The sequence below is a fragment of the Microcaecilia unicolor genome, chromosome 10 (genome assembly GCF_901765095.1).
Source record: "Microcaecilia unicolor chromosome 10, aMicUni1.1, whole genome shotgun sequence".
Lineage (NCBI taxonomy): Eukaryota > Metazoa > Chordata > Amphibia > Gymnophiona > Siphonopidae > Microcaecilia > Microcaecilia unicolor.
The window spans coordinates 31,492,166-31,509,826 of record NC_044040.1 but is presented as its reverse complement, the minus strand read 5'-3'; the positions used below and the strand labels follow the sequence as shown (position 1 = coordinate 31,509,826).

At 42.3% G+C, this 17,661-nt stretch overlaps 1 protein-coding gene across 7 annotated transcripts in view; it reads left to right on the top strand.

The window, feature by feature from the left end:
- LOC115479198 (hyaluronidase-like) overlaps nucleotides 1-17,345 on the top strand; it is a 44,334-nt gene extending 26,989 nt beyond the window's left edge. For all 7 annotated transcript variants that reach the window (XM_030217013.1, XM_030217017.1, XM_030217011.1 and 4 more), the window contains 3 exons: nucleotides 2,494-3,462; nucleotides 15,274-15,363; nucleotides 16,895-17,345. In XM_030217013.1, coding sequence (XP_030072873.1) covers nucleotides 2,530-3,462; nucleotides 15,274-15,363; nucleotides 16,895-17,326 — 1,455 coding nt within the window. In that variant the 5' untranslated portion in view covers nucleotides 2,494-2,529 and the 3' untranslated portion in view covers nucleotides 17,327-17,345. The remainder of the gene's footprint in view (nucleotides 1-2,493; nucleotides 3,463-15,273; nucleotides 15,364-16,894) is intronic.
- Nucleotides 17,346-17,661: the final 316 nt, after the last annotated feature.

Sequence of the window (17,661 nt, the reverse complement as noted above, 5' to 3'; positions counted from 1 at the left end):
TGACAAATCTGAATTTTTTGACTGAGTGACCAGAGAGTTGGAACAAGGAAGAGCGCTAGATGTGGTACATTTAGACTTTAGCAAAGCCTTTGACACTGTTCCACATAGACATAAATAAACTTGAGTGCCCTAAAGTGAGTGGGTTAGGAACTGGTTGAGTGGAAGGTGACAGGTAGTAGAGCTCATTCTGAGGAAAAGGATGTTAAAACAGTGGTGTGCTACGAGGCTCTGTTCTGAGGTCGGTTCGTTCTTTTTAATATTTTTATAAGCGATATTGCTGAAGGGCTGTAGTTTGCCTCTTTGTGGGTGATACCAAAATCTGCAATAGGGTGTAGACACCTGATGATGTGAATAACACGAGGAAGGATTTAGCGAGGATAGAGGAATGGTCTGGAATCTGACAGCTTAGATTTAATGCTAAGAATGCAGGGTCATGCATTTAGGCTGCAAAAACCCAAGGGAAAGGTACAGTTTAGGGGGTGCATGAAAGAGAAGCGGGACTTGGGATGATCTTAAGGTGGCCAAACAGATAGAAAAGGCGACTGCGAACGCTAGAAGGATGCTTGAGTGCATAGGGATGGCCAGTATGAAAAAGGAGGTGACAATGCCCCTGTATAAGACTCTAGTGAGACTTCATTTAGAAGAGACCACACTTTGAAAATGATACAAACAAGATGAAGTTGGTCCAGAGGGCGGCTACTAAAATGGTCAGTGGTCTTCTTCATGAGGTGCATAGGGACAGACTTCAAGATCTCTATGTACACTTTGGAAGAAAGGCAGGAGAGGGGAGATATGATAGACAGTTAAATACCTATGCTGCATAAATGCACAGGAGGAGAGTCTCTCACTTGAAAGGAAGCACTGGAACGAAGGCGCATAGGATGGAGGTGAAAAGGGATAGACTCGGAAGTAACCTGAGGAAATACTCCTTCATGGAAAGGGTGGTGAATCCATGGAATGGACCAGGTCCGGTCCTAGGGTCTCTGGTCCCCCCCTGCAGACTGAGTTGGCGCCCCCCCCCCCCAGCATCTCCTTTCTCTCTTCTCCCACCCTGCCCCTGTCCAGCGATTCTCCTTCGACCCCATCCCCCTCCCATTTATGGCCACCCTGCGTGGTTTGTCTTTTTTAATTTACCTCTGTCCCAGCAGCAGCGTCATTTCAAAGCCCTGCCCGTCTCTAGCCTTCCCTCCCTTCGTGAGTTTGTTCCCCAGAGTCCCGCCTTCTGACATCATTTCCTCGAGGGCGGTACTCTGAGGGAACGTACTCACGAAGGGAGGGAAGGCTAGAGATGGGCAGGGCTTTCAAATGACGCGGCCGCTGGGACGGAGGTAAATTAAAGATTTATACCCCCAAGGGTGGTGTGGTATGGTGCCGCAGCTGCGCCCTTGAAGGCAGGCTTACCCCGCTTACCGGGTTTGACCGGCCCTGGAATGGACCTCTCATTGATAGTGGCAGAGATCTCGCAAGCTTTCTTGGGTTCAGATACTGTTCAAGTACATAGGATCTCTAAGGGAGCGAGAGTAGATGGCCTGGATAAGCAGACTGGATAGGCCATATGGTCTTTATCTGTGTACATTTATGTTTCAAAAGCTAATCAAAAATGTATCCTCTATTTTATTTTCTTTCTTTTGTTCTATTTATTACCTTAAGTGGACTAATACAGCTACTGCACCACTTTACTTAAAATATTAATGTAAGCATAAAAACATGCCTGCTCAAAAGCAAGTATAAATGCCTGCACCTAGATTAAGTATACACATACATTTTATTATATCTTATAACCTACACATGTGCTTGTGAAATCCGACAAGGCTCTACTCAATATCCACCCCAAACATGCCTAGTGGTAAAGGACTTTACCAACATGCATACTTTTACGCAAGTTGGAATTTTATAACTGCCATCTATGTGCGCATGTGGTTTTCTATGCATGAAAATAGCTTTATAAAATTATCCCTAGAAAAGTATCTTCATGAAATAATTAATGCTCAGAGAGCCAGAGAATGTGATAAATGCAGTTAGCTTAGCAGGATTTTAAAAAGGTTTGGACAAGTTCTAAAAGAAAAGTCCATAGTCCTTTATTAAGATGGGCTTGGGAAAATCCCCTGCTTATTCTTGCAATAAGTAGCATGACATGTTTTGTGGGGAGGGGGGGGGGTGTTTGTTTTTGTTTTTTAACACCTTTTGGGATCTTGTCATGTATTTGTGACCTGGACTGGTCACTATACTGGACTTCATGAACCTTTGGTCTGTCCTGGTATGGTGATACTTATGTAATTATATCCCATAATAGCATCAAAACAATTTGAAAATAAAACAGCTCAAATTACCTTTAAAATGCTCTCATTTCACACTTTAAAAAAGCCCAAACCTCAGCTCACTCATAGCACTTTAAAAGTAATTGTTAAAGAAATTTGAAAACATTTTAACATTTGATCTAGTCTACTCTGTTTTTAATATAGCTTTCTATTCTTGCTTATGCTCATTCTTTAGGAGGCTGCCAGAATCCAATTGGAAAAACTATAAACCATGTGGGAAACTTCCAAGAAATTCTGCTTAAAATGGCTACCAATAATAATGATGATCATCATGGTCCCTTGTCAAGAAATAAAACAGGCAAAGACCCCTTTGTTACCTCACAAACCTTTCATTGTTGTGTGGAATGCACCTACTGAACAATGCAAGTTACGCTTCAACATGGACCTAGATCTCAGTGTGTTTGACATTGTAGCAAACTCCAATGAAACCCTTAGTGGTTCCAATGTTACAATATTTTATCATACGCAGCTGGGCTATTACCCCTATTTTACAGACAATGGGGATCCTATGAATGGAGGTATTCCACAGAACCAAAGTCTCTTAAAGCACCTAGATAAAGCAAAGTCCGATATAGATCGCTTCATACCACTCAAAAACTTTCACGGTCTCGGTGTTATTGACTGGGAGGACTGGAGACCTCAGTGGGATCGGAACTGGGGCAATAAAACCATTTATCGAAATAAGTCAATCGAACTTGTCAAGGCACGTTATCCACACTGGTCGGATGACAAAATCCTGAAAGTGGCCAAGGAAGAGTTTGAAATGGCTGGTACGAGTCTTATGAACAGCACTTTGCTTGTGGCTAAACAGCTGAGGCCAGATGGTTTCTGGGGGTACTACTTGTACCCCGACTGTTACAATTATGACTACAAGGAGCAACCACATACATACACAGGCGAGTGCCCAAACCTTGAAGTTTTACGCAATGATCGGCTGCTCTGGTTGTGGAAAGAAAGCTCTGCCCTATTCCCTTCCATTTACCTAGATTTCATCCTTAAATCCAGCCCAAACGCACTGAAGTTTGTTAACCATCGGATTAAAGAGGCCATCAGAGTTGCCTCGATGGCTGGGAAAGACTGTGTTTTACCTATTTTTCCTTATGCAAGACCATTTTATTCACATACGCTTCAAGTCTTGACTGAGGTAAGTGAAGTCTTGCAGTTTTCAATATGTTACAAGTTGAGCATGCCTTTGGCAAATGCCTACAATTTATATTTCTGTAACTTTCTTTTTTTTTTTTTATTAAGAAAAATGTGTTTTATGGGGTTTGGGTTTTTTTTTGTTGTTGTTGTTTGATGTTTTTGTTTTGGTTTTTTTTTTACAATTTTGATATTCAATAGTATTTTTGTTAATGTTTGATATACTGCCTTATCTGATATACAAGCCAGAGTGGTTTACAATTTAAAGGGGTCTTTTAGTAAAGGTTAGCTCAAGCTAATCTTTAGTAAAAGATCCCCTAAGGGAGAAAAGAACGCTAGCCAAATAATAGATTAGATATTTCACACACAAAGACATTAACATTGGAACAAAGTAAGGCCACAGCACAAATGTACAAAATCCCAGGAAACTGCACCCTTCTGAGCTTTGAGGACAGTCACATTTTAGTAGTGTAATCTGATGAATCCAAGATTGAAACAGGTGACTGCTGCTCTTTCCTCCACTTGCTTAACTTTGTCATTTTATAAACTTATTTTTTTCTTTCCACAAAGGGGAACACGAGGGCTTAACCTCCTGATCCTTTTGCCCATTCTCAGCCATCAATCGAGCCCTTCATAGGCTGGACAGATACATTACTAGAATGTTTGTTTGAAACGGAACCCCAACTGGACACCAGAGTTCCACTGTGGTCTCGAGTCTGTATACGGTGTGGTTGTCGGGGTAAAATGGATTTGGCCCGCTCATGAACCGGGGTATGAGGTGCTGCCCCTAAGCCACAGGATAATGAGGCTAAGAAAGGGCAAAAGACTTTCTTGTTTTATCCCAGCTGAGACCTGAACCCCACGGATCTGGACTGGTTCTTGGGGGGGGGGGGGGTCCAACCTTTTTTTATTGATGAAATTGAAAGTAAATAAACAACCAGCTCTACAAATTGCATGTTAGAGCCAAATTTTCCAAACATGAACATAAGAACTATCATATCATCAACAGTTTGACTTTTCCTTCCCACCCGTACCCCTTCCCTACCCTCCACTTCTAATTATAAACAATTTTATTGATGACTCATCATAAGAAACAGCCACCCAATTCAATATGCAATGAAAAGAGACAGCATAAGCTAAGTACAAATGAAATACTAGGTTTGTCATCAAGCGCTGTTTGATCGTTTTCTTCTCCCCTCCCCAATTTACCACCCAACCCCTCTTCTATACACTATTCTTCAAACAGATCAAAAAAAAGGAAAAGGGGGGAGGGAGTGTGTTATGCTGGTTCAGGTATCAAAATGCTGCTCGTGGAGGGTGTGTTTTGTGATCCGGGCCTGGGAGCTCCCCCCACCTGTGCCCGCTCTCCTAGCACGGCATCACGTGACCTCCTCCATTTCAGGGCTGAGTCATTTATCGACAAAAGTTAGATAATAGTTGAGTTGGCCAGAGGTAGATTAGAGGGAATTGGTCAGAAAATGAAAAATAGATGTGAGTTAAGTAAACATCCCAAGATCTACTGTACAGGGAAAAGAGTGAGGGGTACAAGCAGTGGTGTGCTGGAGCCGGCTCGCAAGAGCCAGTTGTTAAATTTTTTTAAGATCTTGTGAGCCGGTTGTTCTGCACAGCGAGCTGGCTCCGGTAAACAAGGTAAACATGGCAGGAGCTTACCTCACCTCCCACAGCCCTTGTTTGCCTGCGCCCGCCCCACGCCGCCTGGAGGGGGTTTAAATCTTTTTTTTTTTTTTATTTTTTTTTTTTATTACCTCCGTCGAAGTGGCCGCGTCATTGAAAGCCCTGCCCATCTCTAGCCTTCCCTTCATGAGTTCATTCCCTCAGAGTCCCGACTTCTGATGTCATTTCCTCTTTCCTCTGTTGTCTGTCTATGGATCTTCAAGACCAAGTTTAGGAACTTGGTGGTATGAGGGTTATGTCATAACAAGGACTCGGTGGTAATACATTTTTCATGTGTCTCCTCTTTCTTGACTGTTTTGTTCAAAAACAGGTTTCCCAATAGGCAGATTTGAACTGCCTGGGGACGGCCATCTTGCCTCTGGAAGATTTGGATGAAGGAATATGAGGTTGGCAGGGTGCTATAATGTTTTGATCTGTATTGTTGTTCATTTTAAATTGCTGGGATCCTCTCCGTAATCAAGATGAAATATATGAAATGCCATCGTTGTTCCACATCTAGGCAGGCTTAAGGGGCCAGCAGTGCAGCTCTAGCAGCAGGGAAGCTCTGTAAAAGTTAGCATTGCTTGTGGGTCTTTAGCATCCCAACACTCACATTCATGCTTGAGGCCTGCAGCACCTAGGAGTGGAGAAGCAGTGAGTTCAGAACCTGGAAAGTGAGATTCCAATCCCACTGTGGCTCCTTATAATCTAGGGCAAATCACTTAGCCTTCAAATGCCTTGGGTACAAACTTGATGCACAAAATAATTGCTGTTAAACTGCTGTATACTAATCGTTTTGGCGTGTTTACTTGGGCGGTTTGTTCCGCACAAAGAGTTTGACTTTCTGTCACCTGAGTGGATTGTTAAGCTGAATATTATATCCCAGGTAAACATCTTACACTATGTTGATTTGCTGAATTGACCCCTGAGGCAGGCGTCACTTTAGACCGAAACACGGCCTGTGTCAGGTCATTAATACTTGTAGCGTTCTTGAAAGACCTTTGCTTCTTTAACTGCTGTATACTGCCAAAAGGCTTGATCATTTGACTCCACTGTTAAAACATGAACATTGGCTCCCAGTAGAACATCAGATTGTGTATAAGACATTGTAAACTTATATTTGGGCTCCTCTTCATTTTCATCCTCCTAGCTTATACCCTGTGCCTCGCCAAGGGCTTGCACTCGCCAATAGTACCTGGACTATACCTGTAGTCCAAGACATCTTATTTTCTTTAGCTTTTAATACATGATCTAGGTTGGTCTAAAAGTGGATTGCTTCAAATCCTGGGGCCTATTGGAATGCCGCAGTCCATTGGTGTCGCTCCTTTGTTATAGAAAGGAGAAAATTTACACTCTGATACATGTTTATATTGTATGTAATCCACTTTGATGGTCTGATTCTAAGCGGATAATCAAATAAACATAACCTTGAACCTTTTATTTTCATGTCCCTAGAGGGTTTACATCTAACCCCTTGAGCTACAACTTTAAAAGGGGTGAACTAAATCCAAAATCTGTTCCCTCCCTCCCCCTCCCCCCTTTTCCCTTCACAGCAGCTTTTAATTCCCTGCTGCTGTTGTTCTTGGCTGTGCCGCACTGTGCTGCCACTCCTCCCACCACACCTATACTTCTGTTCCTGTGGTTTATCGTTTATTCATTTTACTATACAGTCTCAAATTGTGGTTACAAAACAGAAACGGTTTACATATTAATATAAAAATAGTAATAAAAACTTAAAAGAACTCCATCAAGTTGATAGGAAAGCAAACTAAAACAGCCATTCATTAAAAGATAAAACACCAATTTTGCTAAACAGTCATTCATAACAACAACATGACTAACATATAAATTTTACTGCATAGTCAATTCTTTTTTTTTTTTTTTTTTTATTTTATTTTATTTATTTATTCACTTATTCAAATTATTACAAGAAACATCTTGTTTAGGAAGTGTCATACATAAGTATAAATTTATCTCTGGAAAAACTTTAACACCAAAAGTAAAATAAATTCACTCTTCAGGAAATTGGCACTCAAGTCCATAAATGAGGGGTCCAAAATGTAGGAAAAAGTACTGGAAATTAACAACAGAAAAAAATTTTAAACAGTTATCGCACTCCAATAAGAGGTGATGCCTAAAATTATTTTAGCGTTTATCTAATTTAGCTGAGGCTATAAGTGCGGAAACATGAGTTGGTTCCATAAATACATATTTTTTCCCCCCAAGCCTTATTATGCACTTGCAGGGGTATCTTAAAAAAAAAGGTACCCCCCAAGTGCAACACTTCAGGCTTTAGGAGCAAGAATTGTTTCCTCCGCCGTCTAGTCTCCTTAGAGACATCTGGAAACAAAAGGATTTTAAACCCTAAAAAGGGTTTATCTTTATTACGGAAAAACATGCGGAATATCCAATTCTTATCTGGCAATAATGCCACGGTTGCCACCAACGTGGCAGCCGAGGCAAGTTCAGAGACAGTAGTTTCAAGCAAAAGAGAAATGTCAATTGGTTGATCGGGTATCTGGTTCGGATCTTTCCTGGGAATATAATAAACCAAGGTAAAAGGTGGTAGGTTTTGTTCAGGGATCTCCAAAATCTCACGCAGATAACGTTTTAACATTTCTTGAGGAGTTACATTATGTAGTCTGGGAAAATTAACAAATCTTAAATTATGACTTTTAGTATAGTTATCAAATATTTCAGTCTTCATCCTCAGACTAGTCAGATCTTTTATCATCGTGGTTTGAATTACTTCCAAATTCGATATTTTTTTTATCCATATTCTCTTCTAATTTCACAATTTTTTCCTTCAAATCTTTAAACTCCTCTTCTTTTTTTTTACATTCAATCTCCAAAGATTTTAGTCTTGGTAATGTCTCATTATTTTGCTTAAGAAAAATTTGACCCAGGTTAGAAACCAAATCCCATAACGTATCTAGTGTCACATCTTTTGGTTTTTTCCACTAACTCTTTAGGAATTTCAAACCTTTTAGGAGTCAACTCTGGAGTCCGACCTTGTTCCTCAGCTTCTCTCTCCTCACTCCGTGGCGTTTCACTGGGCAAAATGCCCTCCGCTCTCTTCTCTGATGTTTGCTGTGCTTCCAATCGACGCTCTGCAGGGTCCTCTAAACCTTCCGGGGTAGACCCTGTCGATTCAATGAGAAAGGAGCTCGCGCCAATCGGCTGAGGAGGTGGTGAACGCATTGCGGGGCTTAGCGTAACATCCGGGCCAAAGGAAGCCGAAGTTCCCAGTTCGACGGCGTTTCCAGCTGGCAGCATCCCGCTAGAAGAGGCAAGACCCGCAGGTCTAAAGAATCGATCAATAGTTCCAGGCAATGGGGTGGGGAGCGGGGAAGCTCTTGCCGCTACTCTCCCACGACGTTTAGGCATTGTTAAGGTAAGATCCCGACCTGCAGCGTCTTAGTGAGGTGCGGCCATCTTCCTTTTTTTTTGTTTTGTTTTTTTTGTTACATTTGTACCCCGCGCTTTCCCACTCATGCCAGGCTCAATGCGGCGTACATGGGGCAATGGAGGGTTAAGTGATTGCCCAGAGTCACAAGGAACTGCCTGTGCCTGAAGTGGGAATCGAACTCAGTTCCTCAGTTCCCCAGGACCAAAGTCCACCACTCTAACCACTAGGCCACTCCTCCACTGTTGCTACTATTTGAGATTCTACATGGAATGTTGCTATTCCACTAGCAACATTCCATGTAGAAGTCGGCCCTTGCAGATCACCAATGTGGCCGTGCAGGCTTCTGCTTCTGTGAGTGTACGTGCAGGACAGCAGACTCACAGAAACAGAAGCCTGCGCAGCCTTCTACATGGAATGTTGCTAGTGGAATAGCAACATTCCATGTAGAATCTCCAATAGAAGCAACATTCCATGTAGTATCTATTTTAGTTTTGTTACATTTGTACCCTGCGCTTTCCCACTCATGACAGGCTCAATGCGGCTTACATGGGGCAATGGAGGGTTAAGTGACTTGCCCAGAGTCACAAGGAGCTGCCTGTGCCTGAAGTGGGAATCGAGCTCATTTCCTCAGTTCCCCAGGACCAAAGTCCACCACCCTAACCACTAGGCCATTCCTCCACTAACTAGTATTGCCATTTTATCACAGATTATTTTCGACTGTCTCCTGGAATAAATACGTTTTCGAAATTTAATGTAAGACTCTTCCAATCTAAGATGTTTTAGGAGACAATTCCAGAGAGGGGGGGCCAAGAAAAAAATATGCTGAATTTCTGGTGGACTCCCATCTAGCCTTTAGTGGAGAGGAGATAATCAATCTGTTATCTGTAAGAGAACGAAGAGTCCGCCTGGACGAATATGGCAGAATAAGATTCGATAAGTACGATGGAAGGAGTGAATATAGTACTTTGTGAGTCAGTGTAGAGATTTTAAATTTTATTCTGGCTTCAACTGGAAGCCAGTGAAGTTGATATAAAAGTGGCATCGTTCAATCATATTTTGAGGCCCTGCAGATGATACGAGCTGGAGTATTCTGTATCATCTGTAAACGTTTTATATTTGTCTTTGTAAGTCCTGCATAAACACTATTACAATAGTCCAGACGTGTTGTAATATATGCATGCGTTAGTGTACATAATGAAGCTTTGTCAATTGAGTTTCTAATTGAGCGTAGTTTTCGGAGATGATAAAAAGAATTCCTGACTACCACAGATATTTGTGGTAAGAGAAAGGGAAGGAGGAGCATGCAGGACACCTGGGGGCGTGGAAGAGTAAGGGGGGGGATTAGGGAAGAGAAGGAAGAATGTTGGACTATAGTGGACTGGGGCAGGACAGGGGCTGTGTGGCTGATAGGGCCATGCAGGCTGGACGGCTGAGGCAACATCTTGAGGAACAATCCCTCTGGCCTTTCCACAACTTACAATTTTGAAGGAGGGCAGTCCCCTCCCCCAGTAGGAAGGGAACAGCCAGAGGGTTTACATTTACCCGCTGCCTGTGTTCCTCTGGCTCCAAAGCATCCCAAATTTAAGGTATGATTCTGTTTCTAGTCCTTCACTTGCTGTGTTTTTCACTCCTAGTTCCTGACTCTCTTGCTTGAAACAGCAGGGCAGGATGCTTACAGCCTAGTTAAGGATTTTTTTTTCTCTTATTGCTAGAAGTGAAAAGATGTAATAGTAATGGTGTTGAGATGTATTTACTGGAATGTTAGTTTCTAAGCACTTAAAACCGGTTTAAGCTTTTTGAACAGGACAAGTTACCTCCTTACAGATTCCATTCTGTCCCTCTTTGACAGGCAGTGGAAGTTAAGTGGCTATGTTCTCACTTTTTTTTTAAATTCAGAGGTGTGAAAAAAATAATCTATGCATAGGAAAAAAAATAAACTCCATGTTAGATTAAATGCCCCTGAGCCCAGTGCAACATTAACCCTTTAGTGGATCCTCCTTGTAAAATGCATTTTGAAACTCCCAAATTAGCCCCATGTGGGGCTAAAGGTAAAAGACTGATACAGCGGGATCCTCCCGGATTCAATTCAGGCATGGGCCTGCTATGCTTCATAAAGACTAAAGATCTATGCGCAGGGGTGAGGAGAATAGAAATCTGCCCTAGGCGCTGTTAAAAATAATGCTTCCGAGAATAGCCCCTACTAATAAAAAAAAAAATAGGGGGGCCTAGGTATGCACCTGTTTTGCCTAGGCTTTAATCCTGCCTTCTAGAAACAACACACACATTTTCAACAGAGCCAGTTAAAGTTTTGCTGATTTATTATAGCGGAATATTTCATGCTGACATCAATGTGATTTGTGATGTAAGAGTGCCACCTTGTGGTAAGATGAGTAATTATTTGAAACCTTTACTAGGTTATCAATAGAAATCAAACAAAATAAAACATGGAAAAGAATATAAGATACCTTTTTTATTGGACATAACTTAATACATTTCTTGATTAGCGTTCGAAGGTTGCCCTTCGTCAGATTGGAAATAAGCAAATGTGTTAGTTGATAGTATATATAAGTGAAGCATCAAAGCATTTCAATGACAGTCTAGCAAGGTGGGGGTGGGTAGGAGGTATGCATGGGTACATCAAAGCATTTCATTTCATTGATAGTCTAACAGGATGGGTGTGGGTAAGTGAGAGGAGAGTGATAAATAGAGAAATACAACTTTATGGTTTATAATGGGCTAGAAAACTCAGATCCTTGTTAAGTCCTGTCTGTTGGGTGTCAAAATATTCAATCATTCTGACTTCAAAGGTCTTACATTCCTGTATTATTTTAAAGTTACCCTTCAGGATTCTTACTGTGAAATCACTGGTGCAGTGTCCTGGTCTTGTAAAATGTTGGCCCACCGGGATGGGAACCTGACTGGCACCGGCTATCTTCATATGATGTCTGTGCAGATTGAATCTTGTCTTAAGCATCTGGCCTGTTTCTCCAATATAGCATCCTTCGTTACATTTTTTACACTGAATGATATATACCACATTGGAAGATGAGCATGTGAAACCTTTACTAGAAATCCAAGAACAAAATATTAGCATTTTAATACTTAAACTAATCATATGATATGATTTCTTAGTAATGTAGAAAAACAAATTAAGCACTACCTCCTATTCTACCCCAGTCCCTTTCATTGGTGCTAGTTTTACTTTGAGGTGTATTTCAAAGAACTTGTATGCTAATGGTTACATCCATCTTTTGACCTTTCAGTGAACTCGGTTTCTAAGCTAAATTTTTACAATGCTATAGTTTTACATTTTTGTTTTATGTCCTCCCCCTCTTCAGGGGAAAGGGGTTAGCAGACATCTATCTATTTTTTAACTTTCGCTCATAGTCCTTTGTAATCAGAGTGCAATAATGAACACATCTGCTAGCAGATGCCCTGGATAGTGATTTTATACAATTTTTTTAAAATTTAGGTTAGAAACTGATTTCACTGAGGTCAAATATGAATGTAACCATTAGCATATGAGTGTTCAGGTCTTCTCAGGATATAATTATAACAGGAAGCAATTTCAGGAATAGTGCTGACCCTTGGAGAACATGGAGGGTTGACGTTCCAGGGTATTTCTAGTGACATTCATGTTTGTTCTTTCTCACTGCCATTCCTTAAAAGTAAAGATGAGGAAAACATCGCAGTTTCTGGCCTTAACTGCAACGTTTTTCTTGCCTCTACTTTTAAGGAATGTGAGGCACTAACATGATTTTGCAAGAACCTAATGACCTATCTCCTTTTAATTTATGTACCAACTTTTATATAAAGACATGGTCAGATCACTCCCTGAACCTAGTTGAACGTGTGGCAAGAAAAATGTAATGCAATTTAATATGCTTTGCATTACTACTTTAAATGAGTCAAGAGTAGGTCACGCAACTTATACAGATTATTATTTTTCTGAAGTTTCTTTATTGAATAAATCACAGATAATTTACTCAGATGTTCAGAAGTATTGCTCCAGGGCACAGAGACTCCGTAATTCTGAGAGCTGTAGCAGTGCTTGGAGGTAGAAGTCTGAAGAGAAGCAGCTTTATTGCAGAGGTGAGAAATAGCTGAACAGATAGAAGTATCTCGGAGCTGGGTGACTGGAGTGTGCGATATCTCATTAGGGAGGAAATATTTTCAAGGTAAAAAACCAAGTTCGTTCCAGGGAGTTCGAAGCAGGACAGTGCTGCCTGAAGCAAGATGGAGAATGCCTCATGGTGAGGGGGAGGGAGAGGCTAAGAAGGGCTCACATAGGCCCAGGGAGGAGGGGGTAAATAGACCAATGGGGACAGAGCCTGCCATCGGGTAGCAAGGGGTGGTCCTAGATGACAGCCCTTGATTGGAGGCAAAGGTCATACCTGGCTGACCTCTCAGTAAGAGAGTAAGAATGACCAGGAAATGATAGCAGGTAGACAAAGGAGCCAAAAGAGAGGAGGTCTGAGCCACAGCACAAATCAATTATAACAGTTCTTGTACAGACCAGCAAGTGTGGCTGCGTTGCCTGTGAACTACATTCCACACAATGCATTGCTCACTTATCTTTGCAGAGAGAACTGCAGCAATGAAAATCCTTAGAAGTGAGAATAACAGTAAAAGCATTAAACACATTTTAGGATCACATTATAAACAGAGGACAGAACAAGTGATGCTTTTGTTTTCAGCTTGCCCGAATCATGATCCCAATTTGAGAAGCCCTGCTCTGACCCTTCCATCTACCTGTTTGCTTCTTATCCCTTCCTCAGCAACTTAAGGTGTATAAGACCCCGTATGAAAATTAAGCCTACTTGTCAGCCCTGACTGTCCCTTATGTTCCAGTTAGCTTTTCCAATCTCTCTTTGATCATAGGTTAGTAATATCTACCCCTTCTAAGTCTACATTAGAATCCACTGTGACAGTGCATTCTTTTTGTTAGTTCCAGAAATTTGGATTAAGCTTCTAAGTGCTATCGTAAGCAGATTGTCTTATAAAAAAAATTTAGATCACTTTTTTTTAAAATTTATCTTTTTTTACCTGTGCTTTTGGAGACCAATTTTCAGGGAGAGTCCCAAGACTGAGGGGAACTGCCTATGTATGTGTTAATGTCTGTTTTGCATTTAGGATAAGAGAGGGGAAAAGTACACTTCTCTGTCTAGTTTTGTTTGTGAGAAAGTATAGTATGTCTTATTAATTTGAGGGCTCTGTTACTAAGCTGTGTAGGCCACACGCCCAACGCTTGCCAGTTCACAACTACCGCCCAGCTACCACGTCATCTGGGCGATAATTTCATTTTTTATGCATGTCCAGTACGCGCGCTGGAAAATGTCTGGTGTGCAGCACTAACTGGACGGTAATTGGCAAAGTACGTGCACGGACTATTACTGCCAGGTTAATGCGCGAGACCTTACCGCTAACTCAATGGGTGGCGGTAAGGTCTCAGGACCAAAATGGACACATGCCAATTTTTGTTTTGCTGCACGTCCATTTTTGGCCCAAAATGCCTTTTTTTGCAGGTCTACACCAGCACAGGCCATTTTTCAGCGCACTTTAGTAAAAGGACTCTGTGCTTTCATGTGAGAGGAAAGCAAGTTACTCCTTTAATCATCATATAAGAAGCAGGGGCAGCAGAATTCCTTTCAGGGGGGTCACACTTTGTCCTCAACCACAGCATCTCACCCTCCATTCCCTACAATTCCATAGTCCAGCATGACTCCCCTAGGTCTCCCCCATGTCATCTAGCATTTCTTTCCTTCCTTACCTCTCAAACCCCCCTCCTCCCCCATGGTCTCCAGCATATTCCTCCTCATTTCCTTTTGCACAGGGGCGTAGCCAGACCTCGCCGAGAGGGGGGCCAGAGCCCGAGGTGGGGGGCACTGTTTAGCCGCCCCCCCCCCGAGCCGCCGCCGCCATATTGGACCCCCCTGCCGGCCTGCCGCTGCATCAGATACCTTGTTTGCTGAACCCCACCAGCCGAAGAAAGTCGTCGTCTTCAGCACCGGAGTAGCACCTTCGTTCAACAAAGTTCCTGGTGTGATTAGCTGTTTCTGACGCCTTACGTCCTGCACGGGGCTACATGCACGGTGCAGGACGTAAGGCGTCAGAAACAGCTGATCGCACCAGGAACTTCGTTGAATGAAGGCGCTACTCTGGCGCTGAAGAAGACTATCTTCGGCTGGCGGGGTTTGGGGACCTCCGCCAGCAAACAAGGTATCTGATGCGGCGGCGGGGCGGGCAGCGACGGCGGGGGAGGGTTGGTGGCAGGAGAGGGGTCCAAGGGGATCGTCAGCAGGGGGGCCAGGGCCCCTCAGGCCCCACGTGGCTACGCCACTGCTTTTGCACCCCTCCCCCATCAGGTGTCCAGTGTCTTTACCTTTTTCCCCCCCCTGTTTCTGAAGGAGTGGAAGCTGACAGGCCTTGAGTATGCAGTAATGCTCAAGGCTCTGTGCCAGCCAGCTGTGATGTGTCCGCTCTAATGCGGATAGCGGCACTGCCTCCAAGGGAAGGGAGGTAAGAAACTAAACATTTTGCAGTAGAGGGTGGGAAAAAATGTGGAGGTGGGTTACCTCCATTCTGGTACTTATGAACTGGAGTTAGATTTCCAGTCCTTTTATTATGTAAAGTGCTGTGATCTGTTGAAATAAGAGAGGTGCTGTGCAAGTTTTCCCTTTCTTCAGTGTGGTATCCACCTAACACTCTTCAATGCTTGCTCCCCCCCCCTAGACAGACCTGGTCAACACTATCGGTGAAAGTGCTGCCTTGGGCTCAGCAGGGATTGTTCTCTGGGGAAGCATCCAGTATGCCAGCTCCCAGGTAGGAAATAACAGTCCTGAAAGAGAGAAAACTGAAGTTCAATTGTTTTATTTAAACTTTTTCTTGGCTGCATCGGAGCAGAGATTTTTTTTTTTTAAATTCCAATATTATCAATTAAATAAGAAGTGAGATGTCCTAGACTTGATTGGGGGCAACACAGATTAGGAAAAATCTGGTTTACACCGGAGGTTTTTGAATCATTTCTCACCAAGGTTTTGTAGCGTTAGTCTTTCTAAACACAGGTGGCAACAAATGGGACAATAACAATGTTTTTGGTTAGTTTTAAATTGCTGCTTTTAGAACATTGATTAAAATTTCCCAGGACAATTAAATTCTGGGAGAAAAGACTGGTAGGATGTTATCTCAATATCTCAAAGGAAAGCAAAAAAAAAAACTCCCAACACATTACCTCTATTAATGATATGTGTCAAACAAGCAGGAACAGAGTTTTTCACCAACTTTTATGAAAATCTGTTTCAATTTGAATTCCACTCAACTTCTGAGGAAATTGATTCCTTCTTAAAGTCTTGCTCATCCTCGATTAACTGGTAAACAATAATCCTTACTGGGAGGAAAATTTACAGAAAAAGAAATAGTCAATTCCATTAAATCTTTAGCAAATAACAAGACTCTGGGGCCAGATGGATACTCTAGTGTTGTTCAGGACTTTCCACTGCATCCATGATCCAACTTCTCACCTATTAAAGGGTGTGATAAGTCAAGGGAATGCATCTTCAATAAGAAGGTATTGACATCAGTTTTAAATTTTAATTCATTGTGCATATCCTGAAAACCTGATGGGACTAGGTGTGCCGCCCAAGGACTGAGTTGAGAAGCACTACTCTAGCTGATTTACAAAGTGGTGCTAAACCATGTGTAGCGATAACCTGATGTTCTCTTGTTCTTAGCATTTTGGCAGTCGGATTCCTAACAATTTCAGGGGCCCTTTTACTAAGCTGCGCAAGAGTCTACACGCGCCCAACGTGTGCCAAAATGGAGTTACCGCCAGACTACCATCTGGCTCTTGCGGTAATTTCATTTTTGGCGCGCGTCCGAAAAATAATTTTTATTTTCGAACGAGCATATCAGACGCACGCCAAGTGGCATTTGATGCACATAGGTCGTTACCGTGTGAGACTTTACTGCTAGGTCAATGGCTGGTGGTAAGGTCTCAGACCCAAAATGGACGCACAGCAATTTTTATTTTGCCGCATATCCATTTTCGGCAAAAAATTTTTTAAAGGCTTTTTTTTTTTTTGCAGGTGTGCTGAAAAATGATTCTGCGCGCACCCAAAACATGCGCCTACACTACTGCGGGCCATTTTTCAGCACACCTTAGTTAAAGGATCCCTCAATGTTTTGGCATACATTAGAGCATGATGGGCCAGTAGTGTATATATATATAACTTGCCATTATATGCAGCATATGGAACTATCCTAAGCAGAGCTATTTTAACAATATTGGACAAAGGTGGCAGAGGCCTACCTATAGATCAGTGGTTTGAAACTCATCACAGATTCTTTCTTTTAGGATAGCTGTTCCACTGTGAAAAAATACATAAATGGCCAACTAGGACACTACGTCATCAACGTGACATCCGCTGCCAAGCTGTGTAGTAAAGTGCTCTGCAGAAAGAACGGAAGGTGTGTGCGGAAAACCACCGACTCTTCTGCGTACCTGCACTTGAACCCTGCCAGCTTTAAGATCCAGACTATCTTCTCCGGCAGGGGCCCGAGGTTCCAAGTTAGGGGAAAAGCAAAGGAGATGGATGTCGGAGCTATGAAGGAGAACTTCCTGTGTCATTGCTACGAGGGCTGGACTGGATTCTTCTGCGAACTCCCAGTTCCGAGGTCAACTACTCCACTGACTTTCACTGTTCACAGTGGAGCGAGCAAAGGAATTCCTCATCGAAGCGTCATTTTAACTACAGCTGTGCAAGTTTTATTTTTCACCGTGTTATAAAATTGGGGGCGGGGGGGGATTACTAGTACTGTTTTTCAGGGGGGAGGGTTATAAGTATTGTTTTTTTTTTTCAATAAAAATAATATATGCTCACTAGCAGAAAGAAAACATTTTATGTCTGAATGTGCTTCTATTTCTTTGCTATTTGGTTCCATTTCCAAATAACTGTTCCATTACTTGGAGGTACGTTTTTGATTGTGCATTTTAAGTCAGGCTTTGGATGTTTTGTGCTAAACATACCAAATGCAAACGGGAAATATACCCATTTTTGAAAAAAGAAAAACAACGTTGGGTTTTTTTTTGGGGGGGGGGGGGGGGTTGTTGGGGTTTTTTTT